General features: G+C 43.7%; 1 protein-coding gene across 1 annotated transcript in view; it reads right to left on the bottom strand.

The window, feature by feature from the left end:
* The window catches only part of LOC132397983 (monocarboxylate transporter 8-like), a 79,132-nt gene that overhangs the window by 10,822 nt on the left and 47,342 nt on the right, over window positions 1–20,968 (bottom strand). Inside the window, exons 3-5 of the mRNA XM_059976838.1 lie at window positions 7,140–7,581; window positions 3,475–3,618; window positions 181–409 (exon numbers count right to left, since the gene is read on the bottom strand). Of these exons, the coding sequence (XP_059832821.1) occupies window positions 181–409; window positions 3,475–3,618; window positions 7,140–7,581 (815 nt within the window). The remainder of the gene's footprint in view (window positions 1–180; window positions 410–3,474; window positions 3,619–7,139; window positions 7,582–20,968) is intronic.

The following is a 20,968-nucleotide window of genomic DNA, read 5'->3' as shown; positions in this document are numbered from 1 at the left end:
CAATAACAACATTTAAAATACATCAGGACAGAAAGGCTTAAAGAGGTATGGGTCAAACACAGTCAAATGGGACCAGATAAGATGCACATCTTGGTTAGCAAGGAAGAGTTGCTTCCATGCTGCCTAGTTAAATTAACCATCTTGTTAAAAATAAAGTCTGCACTTTCATTTCTTACTGACCTGCAATAGGTGGTCCTGCAGTCATAGGAATGGCCATTAGACCCAGAATGAAGCCAATAGCCTGTGAAGCCTCTTGAGGTCCAACCAGTTCGAAGGCAATAGGTGCCATAATGGTGATGAAACATCCGTCACAAAACCCCAGTAAAATACAAACAGCAATGAGGCCTTCAAACACTTTACAGAGCGGTATCATGATGGACATAACACCCAGCACCCAAAATGATGCCACCTACAAATGGGAAACAGGAGATTGTTAAAGTTCTAGTTATTATCAGAGTGCTTCTGCCCTATACAACCTTGAGATTCATCTCCTTATAGGCAGCCACAAAACAAAGACACCCGATAGAATCCATTTTTAAAAAGTATACTGTCAAACTCCCAAAGTGAAGGGGAAAAAAAAACAAATCGTGTAAGCAAATAACGTTTAGAACCGAGGCTCACGAAAGTGAGTTCACAGCACAGGTCATCACTGCAGCTGATCCAGGAGCCCGTTAGTTGCAGGCCACAGGCTCAGTTCAGCACAGGGACAAGTAAACCTTACAGAGTAGCGAGCTGAACACTGGCCCAACCCTCTCCACCAGCCGTGACACTCTGACCTTTTCAATTTGGCCCATCGCTTAAATTGGCCAAACCTCGGATCGTTCCTTGCTCTTGGACCTGGGCCCTGCCGCTACCATACACTCTTGACTCCGGGCCCCACCACCTCAATGCAGCCCAAACCCAACCTCTTTGATCTGCCTGGTGTTTAAAACAGCTGGCCATTCCTTGGCCTGGAGCCTGGGCCCTGCTGCCTCGCCTCTGTTCTGTTGAATCGAATCACCTCCAACTCCGCTCCAGCAATGGGCAAACATTGGCTTGTTCCCCACTCCACGATTCAGCCTGTATATGCCAAGCTGCAACCATCCTGCACTTCTGAGTCTTCAATTCAAAGCCAGACCATATGGGCATTTCAAAAGCTCAACTCCTAAAGGGAAGTTACAGGCTATTGATTGCAGTGATTGCATCTGAGAAAAAGTGTGATTAACTGTAATTTAGAGTTTTGTTTGCTATGGGCAAGTGGTCGCTGTGCTTCACCAAAGTCATCTTAAACTAGAACTATGGTACTAATAAAAGCACAGTGGGTTTAAAAAGTCATGAGGCACAAAAAGCCTATCCACTAAAAAATGATAGACAGAAGGGAAACTACAGATGCTGGAAATCTTGAGCAACATGTTATGGAGGAAAATAAACAGCTGATGTTGTTTCGGGCTAAAATCTGATGAAGCATCTCTGCTCGAAAAATCAGCTGTTTATTCCCGTCCATAGATCCTGGCTGACCTACTGAGTTCTCCAACATTTTGTGTGCCACTCAGCAAATAATTTTGTTTTAAGCTAGTACTGCCTAGAAGCAGGGAGGGAAGCAATTAGATCATCCACTGAACTGCCATCTGAATAACTTCTTCTGAACTTTTTCATGCTGCCCTGCAGTGACCAGCCTGAGTTTTCTTCTCATTGTTTCTTAGTAGTTTTAATTCACTCTTTATTACAGCAATAACTACGAGGGGTGATTGATAAATTCATGGCCTAAGGTAGAAGGAGTCAACTTTAGAAAACCTAGCACATTTATTTTTCAGCATAGTGTTCTCCTACATTTACACACTTAGTCCAGCGGTCGTGGAGCATACAGATCCTGGACCTCCAGAAAGTGTCCACAGATGGGTGATTGATAAGTTCGTGGCCTAAGGTAAAAGGAGATGAGTTGTACATTACATGCAAATGCAGTTCAACTCTGAGTGATTATGCAGAAAGTTTGAAGTTAATAACTCATTAGGGTGATTGATAAGTTTGTGGCCTAAGGTAGAAGGAGATGAGTTATTAACCAAATTTTCTGCATAATCAAAGAGTTGAACTACATGTGCATGTAACGAGAGCTGTATAACTATCTCCTACTACCTTAGGCCACAAGCTTATCAATCACCCATCTGTGGACACTTTCTGGAGGTCCAGGATCCGTACGCTCCACGACCACTGGACTAAGTGTGTAAATATAGACAATGGGTGCAGAAGTAGACCATTCGGCCCCTCGAGCCTGCACCGCCATTTTGAGATCATGGCTGATCAATTACTATCAATACCCGGTTCCTGCCTTGTCCCCATATCCCTTGACTCCCCTATCCATTAGATACCTATCTAGCTCCTTCTTGAAAGCATCCAGAGAATTGGCCTCCACTGCCTTCCGAGGCAGTGCATTCCAGACCCCCACAACTCTCTGGGAGAAGAAGTTTTTCCTTAACTCTGTCCTAAATGACCTACCCCTTATTCTCAAACCATGCCCTCTGGTACTGGACTCTCCCAGCATCTGGAACATATTTCCTGCCTCCATCTTGTCCAATCACTTAATAATCTTATATGTTTCAATCAGATCCCCTCTCAATCTCCTTAATTCCAGCGTGTACAAGCCCAGTCTCTCTAACCTCTCTGCGTAAGCAGTCCAGACATCCCAGGAATTAACCTCGTGAATCTATGCTGCACTTCCTCTATAGCCAGGATGTCCTTCCTTAACCCTGGAGACTAAAACTGTACACAATACTCCAGGTGTGGTCTCACCAGGGCCCTGTACAAATGCAAGAGGAGTCCCCACCTGTCCTTTATTCTTCCTCTCGCTATCCTCCCTCACATTCTGGATCCCCGCCCCCTGCAAATTTAGTTTAAACTCCCCCGAGAAGCACTAGCAAACTTTCCTGCAAGAATGTTAGTACCGCTCCAGTTCAGGTGTAAACCGTCCCTTTGGAACAAAGCCCAATTATCTACAAACCTGTAGGAGGGGACTATGTTGAAAAATAAATGTGCTAGGTTTTCTAAAATTGACCCCTTCTACCTTAGGCCACAAACTTATCAATCACCCCTAGTAGATAAAAAAAAATAACACTGGCAAGCTATAGGAGGCTCAGGTCTGATCCTGCACGAACCTATCTTCTTGCATGACTCACTGAATATCTCGTCAAAGCAAGAAAGCCTAGCCACATTTTCCACTGCTCTAACCTAAACAGCACTATCATGAAAACAGCATTTATAAATGTCTCCAGAACTGTGAACGCCTATATATGACTCTTGATCGTAATCTTTGGTTTTAAGAAAAGTTGTTGCTGCCATTTTGAACGTGTGGTTTCAACAGCACTGTGAGATTAAACAGGGGAATTTTTCAGGAGGAGCACAGAGCCTTCATGAGGTAATCAAAACAACGGAAAATAATGAACAGTAGGCGATTCAGAGCCTACTTCTCAGAAGCTGAGTACTTAGACTGGATTGACCTACTTGTAGGTAGATCTTCCTTGGTCCAGGGATGCAATCACCAATCCGTCCAAAGGCTAGGCGGCCGACTCCCGATGAAGCTCCAATGCAGACAAGCAGTATCCAGTTTCTCTCAGTTTCCCCAAATTCTTTTTTTACATGGTTCATCTGTAGGCAAATCATTTGCTAGTTATTAGAAATAACATTTCAAGCTGCCTACAAATCTCTAACAAACCGACTGGCTATTTTATCCATGGAATCTAGGTCAGATCTATGTGGTGGTTTTTCATTTCTAATATAGAGTTCCTTATCTCTTCAGGAATCTGTATCAGCAAAATCTCTACTACTGTACTCTTAATAGTCATAGTAATTCTCTTTCTGCAAATTGTCCAATAAGTAGCTGTAGAGAAGATGAAATGAGCTATTCATTTCCATTTTACATTGTGCTTCAGGAATCAATCGCTTCCACCTACACTCAGTCTCAATTTGATGCTGTTCCTTTCCATTGGGCTGCAACCTTGCTGTTTCTTTAGCAGTTGTCTGCTTCTTAGGAGGCCGAGTTGTTAGCTCGACACTCAACCCAGCACAGATAGAAAGCATGCAAAGAGTCGGCCGGATTTGAACCCGGGACCACTCGTCTCGAACTCTGGTGCGGATGCCACTACACCACCGGTCGGCTAATGTATCGTATGTTTAATAAAAAATTGCAAGGTCGAACTTGAAGACAGAGTACAGGGTGAATGGCGATGCTTAGCAAGCACGGAGGACATTGGGGTCCACATCCATAGATCTCTCAAAGTTGATATATGGTGTATCGGCCTTTGTTAATCAAGTGGTTGAGTTCAAGAGCCATGAGGTAATGATGCAGCTCTGTAAAACTCTAGTTAGAACAACTTAGGGTATTGTGTTCAGTTCTGGTCCCCTCATTACAGGAAGGATGTGGGAGCTTCAGAGAGGGTGCAGAGGAGATTTACCAGGATGCTGTCTGAATTAGGGAACATTTATGAGGAAATGATGAGCGATCTAGGGCTTTTCTCTTTGGACTGGCGGGGGATGAGAGGAGACTTACTAGCGGTGCACAAGATGATAAGGGTGGACAGTCAGCATCGTTCTCCTGGGCCAGAAATGGCTATTATGAGAGTGCATAATTTTGAGGTGATTGGAGGAGAGTGTAGGAGGCATATCAGAGGTGGCTTTATTTTACATGGAGAGTGGTAAGTGAACGGAACACACTGTCCTGGGTGGTGCTAGAGGAAGATACATTAGGGTGATTTAAGAGTTTTAGATAGACAAATGGATGAAAGAAAAATGGAGGGCTATGTGGGAGTGGAGCGTTAGATTTATCTTGGCAGTCAGAAGGTCAGCACAACATACTGTTCTCTGTTATACAATGGAGGTGAAAATACCCAGCAGTTAAGGTAGCATCTGTAGAGAGAGCAGCAAAGTGAACACTTCAGATCCTCAATCAGAACAGGAAAAACAGTCAAATGAAGAGGAGGTACAGAGGGAACACAAAGGCTCAAAGTAAATTTACTATCAGAGTACATACATGTCACCATATACAATCTGGAGATTCATTTTCTTGTGGGAATACTCAGTAGATCTATGGAATAATAACTATAACAGAACCAGTGAAAGATTGCACCAACTTGGGCGTTCAACCAGTGTGCAAAAGGTAACAAAGTATGTAAGTACAAAGAGAAATAAATAATAATAAATAAATAAGCAATAAATATCGAGAACACGAGATGAAGAGTCCTTGAAAGTGAGTCCTTGGGATCTGGGAACATTTTAATGATGGGGCAAGTGAAGTTGAGTGAAGTTATCTCCTCTGATTCAAGAGCCTGATGGTTGAGGGGTAATAACTGTTCCTGAAACTGGTGCTGTGAGTTTTGAGGCTCCTGTACCACCTTCCTGATGGCAGCAGTGAGAAGAGGGCATGTTCTGGGTGTTGGGGGTTGAAGGTCAAGGAACGAGTCAACGACAAGAAGGGTGAAAGACCAGGATGCAAGTGAGTGGTATTTCATTGATAAATATCAAAGCCATCAGAATTCATCTGAAAAGCAATGAACAAAATGGACAGTAAATGCTGGAATGAAGAGAGGGGCTGGAATTGCTGAGCTCGAAGTTTTGTCTGTACTTGTTTGAACTTGCAATGTGCTGTGGAAAAACTGAAACCAGAGGGGGCCTAAGTTAGCCCAAGTTAGATAATTCCTGGTTAATAGGGAAAAGCTCGTCTGAAGGGTTTTGACGGCCTCAAATTTTAAAGTTCATGTCAAAATTGAATACTTCAAATGCATATGCATCCAAAATTGCTAATCATTTACCAGGTAGACAGCCAAAGTCTAGAAAGGTTTTCCATCTCTCTCCCCGTATTTTATTTAAAGATTTTAAAGTGATTCTAATGACCGATGGAACAACGTACAGGACTTGTGTATTTAGGATAAGGATATTGTAAATATAATATGCTACAGATCAATATAATTTAAAATTCCACATTATACAGACTGCTTGGTGGTCACAGTGGTCTGTGTGGCACAGTTTAAACCCTGCATATCTGATATGCGAACACACATTGTTTGTTGACATCTTGGTGCCGCACCAGAGGTGCTATGCTGTGGATGAGAAGTTAACAGCAGCAGACTCGATGGGCCAAATGGCCTAGTTCTGCTCCTTTGTTTTATGGTCTCATCCACAATCTTCCTGGTAAACCTTGTGGTTTTACTTGAAGAGCAGAGGAGTTCCCTTGATCAACATTTGTCTCTCAACTAGTACTATGAATAATTGGTCATGTACCCCTGCAGATTGTGGGGCAGAATATTGATTTTCAATATAACAGTGACTTCCCTTCTGTGACTATTCAGATGGCAGTGAAAGTGCTTTGGAATTCACTAATGTTTGACAGTCGCCAGCACAGAGTTATACCTTTAGCCGCACGTTAATTCAAGTTCAAGAAAATCTGCAAATCTGGAGATCCAAGCAACACGCACAAAATGCTGGAGGAACTCAGGAGGCCAGACAGCATCTATGCATGAATTTAAGTTTGTGCATTTTAATTTTTGAGCTTACTGGTCCAATTGGTTGCATTTCCAACAAAAACATTAAGCCTGAGAAACAGTCACCTTTATACTGATATGTTTGTTTTGAATCTATTGCAGTCATTTTGAAGCGGAGATAAAAATCACTCAGGCGCTGTCTGTAGGAAACCCTTTCCTCTTTTAGGAGGTGAGTAAAACATTGATTTAGGGTAAGGGTTAAGAGATTTGGGAAAGATCTGAGGGAGGCCTAATCCACCTAGAACATGGCAAACAGCTGGAAACGCTGCCCCAAGGAGTGTTGAATGTAGAGTCACTAACAGCATTAATGAGCTTCCAGGTGAGCACTTGACCTGCCTCGGCACAATGGGTCAAGTGCAGGGAGATAGGATTAACACGGATGGATATATGGTTGGCATGAACGCGATGGGCCAAATGCTCTGATTCCATGAATCAATAATCACTGCCCAGCAAACAAACCCACATTGACATTGTTCTGCTGTGCATGGGATTCTTTAAAATTAATTCAACCTTTGTATGTAAACATGTCAGTCCGATTTAGTAGAGCAATAGAGGCCTTTCCATGCACAAAACCTTTCAGAATAGTTTTTACGCTTTATTACAGAAAATCTCTTTCAGGTTTGGTGCACTTACCAAGTGAACATATGGCACAAAGTAACCTAGGACAGCCGTGGCAACTCCAAAGGCCCAAACCCTATATGTTACTTTCCTGAAGACTCTCAGATTTAGGTATCTCCTGTACTGATGGAAAAACTTCGGGAATTCTGTGTTAGTCCTCCCTTCTTCAGGATTGCTTGGTAACAGAGGCTTATACGTCAAGGATAGAAAGATCTGTATGAACAAGAACGCGCTGAGAATCCGCAGGGTGTGAGCCAGACCCAAGGCGTCACCAATCTTCTTCAGGAAAAGAGGCATGACGCTGGAAAACAAACTGCTTCCAGCCGTCATTATGCCATTCACCAGGCCTAATCGGCGTTGGAAGTAATGGCCAAGAATGACTAATGATGGCTGGAAAGCAAAAGATGACCCGCATCCGAAGAGAATTCCGTAGGTGAAATACCTCAGCTCCAGGGACCTGTTGGAGACAACGGAGAGGTACATTACATCAGATGGCTGCTCTCCTTAGAGGAAGGGGCTTGCTTCTATTCTGGTAACATGTCCCACAAAAACCTTCCCAAAACTCCAAAGGAGTTCAGTTTATACAATCATATGGCACAAGCAGTTCATTTTAGGGAATGTAGAGAGGCTGGTATCGGTCCTGCTCCCACAGGAGCAAGTTACACCTGAGAGCAAAATCCCCATATTGAATCAATCACAGAAAACAAATCCCTGAATCCGAATTTAACGGGTCTTCAACTGCTTTGGTACCTACACTCAGTGGGCCTCTTTATTAGGTATGCTTGTACACCAGCTTGTTAACGTAAAGATCTAGTCAGCCAATCACGTGGCAGCAACTCAATGCACAAAAGCATCCAGACATGGTCAAGAGGTTCTGTTTTTGTTTAGACCAAACATCAGAAAGGGGAAAAAATATGATCTCAGTGACTTTGACTGTGGAATGATTGTTGGTGCCAGATGGGGTGGTTTGAGTATCTCAGAAACTGCTGATCTCCTGGGATTTTCACACAAAACAGTCTCTAGAGTTTACAGAGAATGGTGCAAAATACATCCTTCCCATATAGCTCTCCATTTTTCATTCATCCATGTACCTATGTAAGAATCTCGTGCGTGTCCCTAATGTACTTACCGTTATCCCTATGCTTGACAGTAGGTTCCACTCGTGCAAAAAATCTACCTGTGACATCCCCCACCTCCACACTTCCCTCCAATCACCTTAACAATGTGCCCTCATATTTTGGTCATTGTCGGCAAAGTGTATTTAAAACAAAAATCAGGGTTAATAAGTTGCACCGTGGGTAGAAACCCAGTTATGAGTATTAAAGAGAGGGAATAAGAACAACACCTGGCACTTCAGCAGCGTTAGCAGCTAGAGAGGATTATATTTTTTTTAATCTCTATTCATCCTAAAAGAGTTCATTAAATATTATAATCTAGACCCAAAAAAAAAATCAGTACCTTAAAACCAGGTTAACTCAAGAAAATTCGAACAACAAGTTATACAGAGTTTGACTAATGAGTTAACTAATGAATAAATTGCGACTAAAGCAATAACACAGGTAGATTACGGAATGTAAGTAAATATGAACTACTGTGATTATGGAACCGGTGCTTAGAGTTGCTGACCTGGAGCCTGAACTCCAGCTTCAGATACAGGAATTAATTAAGGAAGGAGGAAATTAATTTAGCTCTTCCAGATCTAACAAGGTATTTTTCCTGAATTTATCCCAAATAAGCACAGCATCACTCTGCACTGTGGTAGGTATTAAGTAATGTCATCGTGGGTTAACTGTTGGTGGAAGGCAGGATTCAGGGGGGAGACTGCAGAACACACCATACCCAGGGAACAATTGAAAAACAAATTTAACACCCAAACCACAGCCTCAGCCATTGTCATCTCCAGAGCTCATCAAGTAGTTTGAGGATGAAAAGTAGTTTATTTCGAGATGAAACATGGAACCGTCCCTTCTAGCCCAATCGGCCACACTGCCCAGCAAACCACCGATTCAACACTAGCCTAATCATTGGACAAGTTACAATGTCCAATTAACCTACTAAATGGTACATCTTTGGACTGTATAATAAAACTGGAGCACCCAGAGAAACACACATGCACACAGAAGAACATACAAAATTTCTTACAGAGGACGCTGGAATTGAACTCCAAACTCTGATGCCCTGAGCTGTAAAATCATCGTTCTAACCGCTACACTAACGTAGCACTCCATTCAAACATTACTAGAACCATCAACTAGAAAAAATTAAATATATTAAGCTTTTAAAAAAATTACAGATTCTTTTAAACAAATTAAGCAGTTTGAATTAATTGGCTTTTTCAAAAGTAAAACATCAGTGAAATTATTATCCCTCAACTCGGCTTCGGCATCTTTTCTCCCTTCACAAACGTGGGCTCACTGTTCCTGCACCTGGCCTAACCTGCCACAGAACAATAGACAGGGCCCCAGTGCTCCCACCATTTTCTAGAAAGCTCTGGCCTACATGTTTCCCCCAAAATAAATGAAGCCACTCCTGATAGACTCTTCTTAGGTACAGCTGCAAAAAGCAAACATCTTTTGTGCCTTTTAAAATTCACTGCCTTTTCCAAATCAATTTCAAATGACGCAACAGTCTACCCTGGTGAAACCCTGTGATCCGTTGCACAATGGAATGCAATTAACACTCAATAGTCAAATTTTGAACTGTGTGGGTGTTTGAGTGAGATAGTTAAAGGCTGCATACCTTGGGATCTAACAAAGAGACATTTGCTCCACTGCTTACAGGATGTGCCTGAGATGTTGGCAGCAGGAGACAGAAATTAAAGATTTCTGTCAAGCAATGATATGACTGAGTTACAGGGAAAGGCAGAATAGGTTAGAATGTAAGTTCCCAGGAGTGTAGGGAAATGAGGAGAGATTTGATAGAAGGAACAGTATATACAATTATGAGGGCTATAGAAAGGGTAAATGCAAGCAGGCATTTTCCATGGAGGCTGGGTGAGACTAACATTAGAGGTCATAGGTTAGGGATGAAAGGCGAAATACTGAAGGGGAATCTGAGGGTGAACTTCTTCACCCTGAGGGTGATGTGAGTGTAAAATGAGCTGCCAGTGGAAAGGATGGGTACAGGTTCAATTGCAACATTTAAGACAATTTTGGATAGGTACAGGGATGAGCGGGGTATGGAGGGCTATGGTCCGGGTGCGGGTCGATGGGTCTAGGCAGAATAATAGTTCAGTATGGGCTAGATGGGCTGAAGGGCCTGATTCTGTGTGGTAGTGCTCTTTGACTCTATGAGAAGAATGCCCATTCATTTGAGGTAGTAGTGCAGATGTTTGTGTAACATCCACTACTCCTCAGTTTTCCCTACAGGTATGAATGGATGTCCAGTGGGTACATTACTGGATTTGAATGTGATGGTTCCTTCACAATTAGATAACCAGCAGCCATAGTGAAGGGTCACCTAAAGAAAGGCCAATTGGGAGGAATGGAAGATAAGAAATGCCTATTACACAGTGGCCCGCAAAGAGCAGCTTCAACATCTCAGAGCTCAGAGATGCAACCATGAAGAAGACATCTCCACCTTCTTAGAAGCTTAAAGAGATTTAGCATGTAATCAAAGACTTTGACAAACTTCAGCAGATGTACCCTGAAAAGCAAGCAGGAGATACACAACAGTCTGAAGATCCACATCTCAGGGTTCAACAACAGCTTCTTCCCCACTGCTATCAGGTTCTTGAACCGACCTGAAAAACGTTAATTCTATCTTGGACTATATTTCCTTCAGATGGCACTAACACCATTATGATATCTTTGTTTATAGTGTGGAGCAAGTTCTGTATAGTTTATGTTAATTTAAGTAATACATGTTTCGCATGTTTGTAAAGCTAATTTCCACGGTATATATGTTCATGGCAATAAACCTGAACTTGGGCTCCGCTCTGGGTCTCCAGTGAGAAGTGGGCAGAGCTGGACAGCCTCAGCTTTATCCCTCAGCCCTCCTCCCAGGATTCTGTTAGACTAAGACAAGAATGTCCCAACTTAAGGTGGCTGACAAAGCAACATTGCAAAATGTTCTTTTTAACATATAAACACAATCAGCTCACATGATCTAACTGTTTTAATTGGAAAGGATGTTGGAAGGAAATATCCTGTTAACTTTCAAAACTTAACAGGATACGTTCTTGAGAAACAAAATACTGGAAAATTGTATGAAGAGCAGGGGAACGGGAGGGATGTTGATGGCAGAGTAGCTTAGTGGTTAGCGTAACATGATTACGGCATTGGTTCCTTAAGGTTTTTATGGCTGGGGATAAGCTCCCACTACCTATTAAATGCTCCCAATAACGTACATCTCAAATGAAGTACAATGAAGTTCAGCTCCTGGCCATCATGTAGGGCTTAGCTACCAAGCCCGGTGGAACCATTTCTACTGACAGGAGAAGGGGCAAAGGCAGGTTACTGGTGCCTTAAATAAATCCAATTGCTTTAAGCATATGGGGCTCATCAGCCGTGGTTGGTAGCTCATACGGGAGAAGGAAAACTCTGATCTCAAACCTCCACTGCCTTCTAGCTACACCCACTCAGTTTGGGAATAAACCCAGAGGAAAAGTCCGGAGCTGGAGTCCATAAGACAGTCCTACATTGAGTTCAACTCAGACTGGCAACTCCTGTGACTCCACTGGTGCCAAACTGTATGGGTCTCTGCTGTTCCTTCGGATTCATCAGCTGTGTAGAGAGGGGGAAGCCTGCTACACTGGCATCAACTTGCTCTCCATATTGTACTACCCTGGCTTGCTTCTCGCTTTTGAATCATGTAGACAGCTGGGACACAGCATCCATTGTCGACCCCAACCAATGGAGGGCCTCATAAAACAGTACCAGCAATCACCAGTGGGGGTTCAATTCCTGACATTGTCTGTAAAGTTTGTACATTCCCGCCGTGGCATTGTGGGTTTCCTCTGGATGCTCCAGTTTCCTCCCACAATCCAAAGACGTAGAGTTAATATGTTGAGGGCAAGCTATGTTGGCACTAGCATTGTGGCGATACCTGCAGGGTGCCCAGCATAACCCTCGCTGATTTCATTTAATCTAAACAATGCATTTCTCTGTATCCTTCGGCATATGTGTGACAAATAAAGCCAATCTTTTATTAGCGAGCTCTTTCAAAGAGCTGGAACAAGCAGATGTAACCACATGGATCACCTCTGAGCCTGCAGAGAAAGAACTCAGTGAGTACACTTACCCTGACAGCTCTATACAAGCATGGATTATCAGAGAAAGTGGATTACGTGAAAGAATGTGCCTTGCTGGCACTGTGTCAAGGCTGGACATGACATAGTTGCAAAGTCCCCTCTTTTTAAACAGGAAAAAAATCGATCCATATCCAAAGAGAAAATATTTACAGGGCTTTGGGGAAAGAGCAGGGACTGGAACTAATTGAGCTTCTCCACTGAAGACAGCGAAGCATGCTGGGAAAATACCCTACTCCCAAACTGTGACATTCCGTGAATCTCACCTTAAAAAAATAATCACCCTAGAGGAAAGCTTCTAGTTTCTCTTTTTTTAAAAAAAACACAATCTAGAATGCTGGAGGGACATGAAGGGTCAAGGATGCAACATGTGACTGAACGTCATTTACATCTCTGCCTCTGGCTCTAACTCAAGCTCACTGGCATTTAGTTCACCAGACTGTACTGCAATGTTGTCTCCATGGCCAGCGTTGCTCCTTGATGTGAATCTGTCTGGGAAACTGATCTGGCAACTAATTATATGCACCAAAGTAAGAAGGGGGTATTTTGAACATTAAACTTGAAGTATTTAAACTGGATATCCTAAAAAAGGCAACTGACCCTTTGTTCAAAAGTGGCGGATTCATTTGCTGATCCAACTAGTGCTGATGCACAGGGCACAGGCTTGGTCGATTTAGTTATGCTGTTGTTTTGTAGCCAACAGTAAAATGGACTCTTGAGGCAAGGCTGAGGGTATCGCAGAATCAGAATTCAGGTTTGTTATCATTTAGGTCTGTACAAAAGTCTTAGATATATATAGATAGAGCTAGGGTGCCCAAGACTCTTGCACAGTACTGTAATAGTTTTATGCATTGCACTGTACTGCTGTCGTGTACAAAAAACAACTTCCATGACATATGTGAGTGATGATAAACCTGATTCTGATATGGGTTTCTAATGTGGACTGAGAGTGGGAAGAGGGGAATCACGGTTGGGAAAAGGGAAAGGAGAGGGGAGGGAGCGGAAAGCACCAAAGAGACATTCTGTAATGATCAATAAACCAATTATTTGGAACTTTGCCTGGTGCCTCAGGGCTGGGTGTGCCACTACCCCCCACCCCCACCGGCACTCCTTCTCTGCCCCCTGTCCCACACCCCTCCCACGGTGTGCCACTGTCGCCATTCCCAAAATCCTTTGCTCCTGCCAGATTTACAAACTCTCCTCTCCACATTGGCAAATACAGGACTGTGCAGATGTCTTAGGCACCCTAGCTTTAGCACAGTGTTGCATGTCATGCAATTTGTTGCTTTGCTGCAACAATATAGTGCAAGGCATAGAAAATAATTACTATATATATATTATTATACAGTGTGGTAACAGGCCATTCTGGCCCAACGAGGCCGCACTGCCTACTTACACCCATATGACCGAGTAACCTAGTATCCAGCACGTCTTTGAAATGTGGGAGGAAACCAGAGCAAGTGGAGGACCCTATGCAGTCATGGCAAGGAAGTCTGAACCCCTTACAGACAGCGGCAGAACTGAACCCTGCAGGCACTGTGATAGTGTTACGCTAACCACTATGCCACCAGGCCACCCCTAAATATGTAACAATAAGTTGGACAGTCCAAAAGGGGAGTAGTGAGGGTGTGTTCATGGACCATTCAGAAATCTGAAGGCAGAGAGGAAGAAGCTGTTCCTCAAGTATTGCATGTGGGTCGTCAGGCTCATGTATCTCTTCCCTGATGGCAGTAACGAGAAGTGGGCATGTCTCGGATGCTGATGGTCTTTAATGACGAATGCTGCCTTCTTGAGGCATTAACTTTTGAAGACATCCTCAATGTTGGGAGGGTTGTGCCTGTGATGGAGCTAGCTGAGTCTACAATTGTTTTCGGCCTTTTTCGATGCTGCACTTTGGAGCATCCATACCAGATGGTGATGCAACCAGTCAGAATACTCTCCATCATACCTCTGTAGAAACTTGCTAGAGTCTTTGGTGACATACCAAAGGACCTTGAGGAAAGTTAGTGTAGAAATAGCAGGGACTCTGACAGAAATAGTTCAAATGTCATTAGAAACAGGGATGGTGACAGAGGATTGGCATATTGCTCATGTGGTTCCATTGTTTAAAAAGGGTTCTAAGAGTAAACCTAGCAATTATCAGCCTGTAAGTTTGACGTCAGTGGTGGGTAAATTAATGGAAAGTATACTTAGAGATGGTGTATATAATTATCTAGATAGACAGGGTCTGATTAGGAATAGTCAACATGGATTTGTGCGCAGAGGGTCATGTTTGACAAATCTTATTGAATTTTTTGAAGAGGTTACTAGGAAAGTTGACGAGGGTAAAGCAGTGGATGTTGTCTATATGGACTTCAGTAAGGCCTTTGACAAGGTTCCACACGGAAGATTAGTTAGGAAAGTTCAATCGTTAGGTATTAATATTGAAGTAGTAAAATGGATTCAACAGTGGCTGGATGGGATTTGCCAGAGAGTAGTGGTGGATAACTGTTTGTCAGGTTGGAGGCCGGTAACTAGTGATGTGCCTCAGGGATCTGTACTGGGTCCAATGTTGTTTGTCATATACATTAATGATCTGGATGATGGGGTGATAAATTGGATTAGTAAGTATGCGGATGATACCAAGGTAGGTAGCGTTGTGGATAATGAAGTAGGTTTTCAAAGCCTGCAGAGAAATTTAGGCCAGAAGAGTGGGCTGGAAGATGGCAGATGGAGTTTAATGCTGATAAGTGTGAGGTGCTACATTTTGGTAGGACTAATCAAAATAGGACATACATGGTAAATGTTTAGGGCATTGAGGAATGCAGTAGAACAGAGTGATCTAGGAATAATGGTGCATAGTTCCCTGAAGGTGGAATTTCATGTGGATAGGGTGGTGAAGAAAGCTTTTGGTATGCTGGCCTTTATAAATCAGAGCATTGAGTATAGGAGTTGGGATGTAATGTTAAAATTGTACAAACATAGAAACATAGAAAATAGATGCAGGAGTAGGCCATTCGGCCCTTTGAGCCTGCACTGCCATTCAGTATGATCATGGCTGATCATCCAACTCAGAACCCTGTACCTGCTTTCTCTCCATACCCCCCGATCCCTTTAGCCACAAGGGCCATATCTAACTCCCTCTTAAATATAGCCAATGAACTGGCCTCAACTGTTTCCTGTGGCAGAGAATTCCACAGATTCACCACTCTCTGTGTGAAGAAGCTTCTCATCTCGTTCCTAAAAGGCTTCCCCATTATCCTTAAACTGTAACCCCTCATTCTGGACTTCCCCAACATCGGAAACAATCTTCCTGCATCTAGCCTGTCCAATCCCTTTAGAATTTTATACGTTTCAATAAGATCCCCCTCGATCTTCTAAATCTTCTAAATTCCAGCAAGTAAGGCATTGGTGAGGTCAAATTTGTATTGTGTACAGTTCTGGTCACCGAATTATAGGAAAGATGTCAACAAAATAGAGAGAGTACAGAGGAGATTTACTAGAATGTTACCTGGGTTTCAGCACCAAAGTTACAGAGAAAGGTTGAACAAGTTAGGTCTTTATTCTTTGGAAGGTAGAAGTTGAGGGGGGGACTTGATAGAGGTATTTAAAATTATGAGGGGAATAGATAGAGTTGACATGGATAGGCTTTTTCCATTGAGAATAGGGGAGATTCAAACAAGAGGACATGAGTTGAGAGTTGGGGGCAAAAGTTAAGGGGTAACACGAGGGGGAACTTCTTTACTCAGAGAGTGGTAGCTGTGTGGAACGAGCTTCCAGCAGAAGTGGTAGAGGCAGGTTCAATATTGTCATTTAAAGTAAAATTGGATAGGTATATGGACAGGAAAGGAACGCAGGGTTATGGGCTGAGTGCAGGTTGGTGGGACTAGGTGAGAATAAGCTTTCGGCACGGACTAGAAGGGCCGAGATGGCCTGTTTCTGTGCTGTAATTGTTATACGGTTATACCAAATCTCCTCAAACTCATTAATAGCTGTTGGCTATATTCCTGTGAACTACAATAGTGCTACATTATTCTTAGTAATAAAGGAAACCGTCAGGTGCAGTTTCTTGCCAGGTTACTGATAAGCCATTAATGGCAAAAGAAAATGTTGAGTTGAGATGAGAGATAACTGTTCATTGGCTGAGAAGATAGAAGTGAGTCTGACTCTCAGGCAATTAGAGGATCAAAACTTAATGATCTTGCTAGTCCACATGTCTTGCACTCTAAAACACCTGGAACATTCCTGCCATCCAATCAGCCTTGAACAAAATCTCAATCTCTGTACGGTTATCTTCAGCAAACATTTGGCCCTTTGTTAATGAATACTTGTGTCTGTCGGCAAAACTGATCCGTACTGGTCAGTCTGTATTCTGTTTGTTCAGAGACTACTGCGGCCAAATCATAAAAAAATTAACCTTTATGTTATCACTTCACCCTCATGTGGACCCAGGAAGTGTAGGAGTTATTGTCCCACATCCTGAGCTGCATATTACAACCCCACCATCCACAAGCCTGAATTGGCCCTACTTCTTCCTGTAAGCTCCTCAATTGCAACCTAGGGTTTACAGGTAATATGCTGATGAGACCCAGTGCCCAGTTTCTGGTATGGACCTCTGGTAATTCCGTGCCTAAGTAGAAATTTTCAGCACATGGATTTGACACTTGTAAATGGAGGCTTACTTTATTGAGCACCTCCGCACCATCCACCAAAAGCAGGACTCCCTGGAGGGCATACATTTTAATTCCAATTCCAACACGTCAGTCCATGGCCCCCTCTTGTGCCAAGATGAGGTCACCCTCAGGGTGGAGGGGCAACACCGTGTGTTCCGTCTGGGATCCCTCCAACCTGATGTCATGAACATCAGTTTCTCCACCCCCACCCCTTCCTCTATTCCCCTGCCAATACTTCCCTTGGGTTCCCTCCTCCTTCCTGTTCCCCTATCAGATTCCTTTCTCGTCAGCCCTTTACCTTTCCCTCCCACCTGGCTTCATCTACACTTTCCAGCTCGCCCCTTTCCCCTCCTCCCAACTTTTTATTCAGGCATCTTCGCCCTTCCATCTCAATCCTGAAGAAGGTTGGCTGTTTGTTTACTCTTTTCCATAGGTGCTGCCTGGCCTGCTGAGCTCCTCCAGCATTTTGTGTGTGTGTTGCTTTGGATTTCTGGCACCTGCAGACTGCCTCACGCTTGACACTTGAATGTTTTGCAAAGCCCACTTATCCACTGGTAGGCCAAAACCAAGTGTCATTCTTCTGCTTGATCTAGTCCAACAAAAATATTATTCGACGTTCTATGATCAACCTTCCTGGATTGTCATGGAAACCACAGGAGGCAATGAGTAATCTCCAGAACTCTGTGATGAGCAGCCCAAGAGAGAAAAACACATGCACAATAAAAAGAAATCTAAAGGAATTGTACTGGTAATTATTACATTAAATAATTAATTGTGCTTGTATTAACTGCTGCCTATTATTTTAGTTTTATTTAGAGATACAGTACAATAAAAGGCCCTTCTGGCCCAACAAGCCTGCATCACCCGATTACGCCCGTGTGACCGATTAACCTACTGACCTGGGTGTCTCTGTGAAGTGGGAGGTAACCAGAGAACCCAGAGGAAACTCATGCGGTCACGGGGCGAACGTACAAATTGCTTACTGACAGCGGCAGAATCGAACCCAGGTTGCTGGCGCTGTAATAGTGTTCCGCTAACTGCTATGCTGACATGCTGTCCTAATGTATCAGCGAAAGTGAGAAACACAAGTTGGAAAATGTTCCCTTCTCATCCAAAGATCTGTGCAGTTTGAACAGCTACGTGTGTAAGTTTTAAGGAAGGAATAAATAAAAATCCGAAGATTTATTTAAAGAGACAAAGTGAATTCTAAACCTTCCTGGTTACTGTGAGTTAAAACTCTACAAAGAACTTTAGAAAAACAAAATAGGTCAGTGATGTGGTTTACAATCTGAGGTACTGTGTGAGCAAGGGGCCTCCTTGGGGGAGGGGGAGAAAGAAAAGCTTAAATCTCCTGCTGGCTGCTATACTAGAATATTTTGTTTACAAAGCTAATGGACCTGTTGCCACGGTAGCTATGCTCATGATTGAGGCAATAGCAAAACAAAGCTTTGTACAGCAGTTGAAGAAGGCCCTGCCATGCTACTAGATCTGGTTGCAGGCTGCTGTTCTGTTGGAAGCAAGTGACAAGCCTGTCCCTCAGCGGTGACATTGGTGGGATTTGAATACGAGGTCTGCAGGGTGCTGATATTTGTCACATGATTTTAGACATGACGCTGAACCAGCACAATGCTGAACTTGACCACCCTTGAAAGGTTGAGCTAAGAAGTTCTCCACACACGTTCTCAGAGGGAGTGGAAATTTCTGACAGCAGCCAGGCCCTGAGAACTTCGATACAGGGTTACAAGAATCAATCATCAAGATCAGGAAATGCCATTTAAAAGGAGGTTCACTACCAACTGCACCGCTCGCCACAGACTGCTCAAGTTACTATGGGGATCACCACTGACCAGATACTCCAACGGACCAGCCGCATCACAACGTTTCCCTCTATGTCAACAAAACATAAGAGCTGGCCATTGACTTCAGAAAGAGGAGCAATACACGTGCTCCTGTCCACATCAGTGATGTCGAAGTTGACAGCTTCGAGTTCCTGGGTGTGAAGATCACCAGAGGCTGTCCTGGTCCAATCCTGTTGACGTCACTGCCGAGAAAGCTCACCATTGCCTCTACTTCCTCAGACGGCTGAAGAAATTCGGCATGCCCCATCAACTCTTGCCAATTTTTAACCGAAAGCATCCCGCCTGGAGGTGTAATGGCTCGGTACGGCAACCTTTCTGCATGTGACCACAAGAAACTGCAGAGTTGGTGGACACAGCTCAACTCATCACAGAAAACAACCTTCCCTCTAAGGACACTCTCCATACTCACTGCCTCAGCAAAGCAGCCAACATAATTAAGATCCCACCCATCCCCTACATTCTCTCTCCCATCAGGCAGAAGGTAAAAAACCAGAAAGTCCTTATCACCAGGCGCAAGGACAGCTTCTATCCCAGTGTTATCAGACTCTTGAACAGACCTCTAGTTCAATAGATGGACCTGTGGCCTCACTGCCGACCTTGTTATGATCTTGCACTTTATCATTTCGCTGCACTGCACTGCACGTTTTGGCAGCCTTTATACTTTTATTCTGCAATGTTATTGTTTTACCTTATTCTAGCTCAATGCACTGTGTAATGACTTGATCTATACAAGGCAAGCTTTTCACTTTACCTTTGTGTAATGCCCTGGCTCACACGCTTCATATTTCTTTTCCGTTATGCATTTCTGTTCTCTGTGTAAGCTGCTTGTTTGGGTTACTGCTGAAGATAAGAGATCGGAGAAATATGTGCCATCCAATTGTGCTGAACGGATTCAGGGAACGTTTCTCTGGTGAGGGACACTGAGGTTAGGCTTGGGGGTTTTGAGAGGGGAGAAGAGGGAAGGCAATATCCACCTCTCACAGCTGGTACAATTCAGTTATGATATGCCGGTCACCCTGAAACACAGACTGGCATTCACTCTTGTGGAACAAGTGCCACTAGCCTGGCACAACAAGAAGCAGCTGGAAGTGGACAGGGTACCCCTGCAGGCCTTAATCTCGTGAAGGAATCAGTGCTGGTCATTTTTGTGAAGTCTGCTGATCATCAGCAGGGCTGAATCTGCAGCCTCGCCAAATGTAGCCCACCTCCCCCCCTCCCTGCTGCTAACTTTCTATCACCCTTCCTGCCTGCACAGACATCTGCTCTTAGGCTGCTGGAGCTGTGCCTTGTAAAACTGGAGATGGTTATTATGCCTGGAGGTCAATTTTCTCAACCCCAGGACATCAGCATTGGAGCTACGCAAGGCAGTGTGTCCGGCCCAATGACCTGCATAGAACATTGAACCTTACAGCTCAGTGCAAGTCCCTCGGCCCATGATGTAGTGCTGACCTTTCAACCTAGTCCATCAATCTAACCACTCCCTCCCACACAGCCCTCCGTATCTCTTTCATCCCTGTGTCTATCTAAGAGTCTCATAAATATTCCCAATTTCAGCTTCTTTATCACTGGCCTCTCATTCAGAATTGTTTGCACAATTTTCAGCTCCAGAATACCTCAGACAGTGGGGGAGCCACTGGCTTATCCTTGTTCCCTAAACCCTAAATAAACTTCTTTCTTCCTCTTGACAAAATGCTCCATATCTCTAGTTAGCTCCGGTTCCTCCATTCGTTCTCAGGCATAAACTAAGAAGTGATAAGTAACGCCGCGGGTGCTGAGCAATGACCAGCTGTAATGAGGGTCTACCCACCTACCATCACAGCATCACCATCAGTAAGCCCCCCTAGTATCGATATCCTGCAGGAGTTTCACTTATCTAGCACACAAATAACGTGGTTACCAGAGCAGGTCAGAGGCTGGACATTCTGAAAATATCTACAGGAAGCGGTAGATACAGCCCATTGCATCATAGACAAACCCTTCCCCACCACTGAGTACATTTACAAGGAGTGCTGCCACGAGAAAGCAGCATCCATCATCAAGGACCCCCACCATCCAGACCAAGCTCTCTGCTCGCAAATACCATTG

This window comes from Hypanus sabinus, chromosome 8, assembly GCF_030144855.1.
Source record: "Hypanus sabinus isolate sHypSab1 chromosome 8, sHypSab1.hap1, whole genome shotgun sequence".
In the NCBI taxonomy this organism is placed as follows: domain Eukaryota; kingdom Metazoa; phylum Chordata; class Chondrichthyes; order Myliobatiformes; family Dasyatidae; genus Hypanus; species Hypanus sabinus.
The sequence above is the reverse complement of the archived record's forward strand: the minus strand, read 5'-3'. Positions and strand labels throughout refer to the sequence as shown.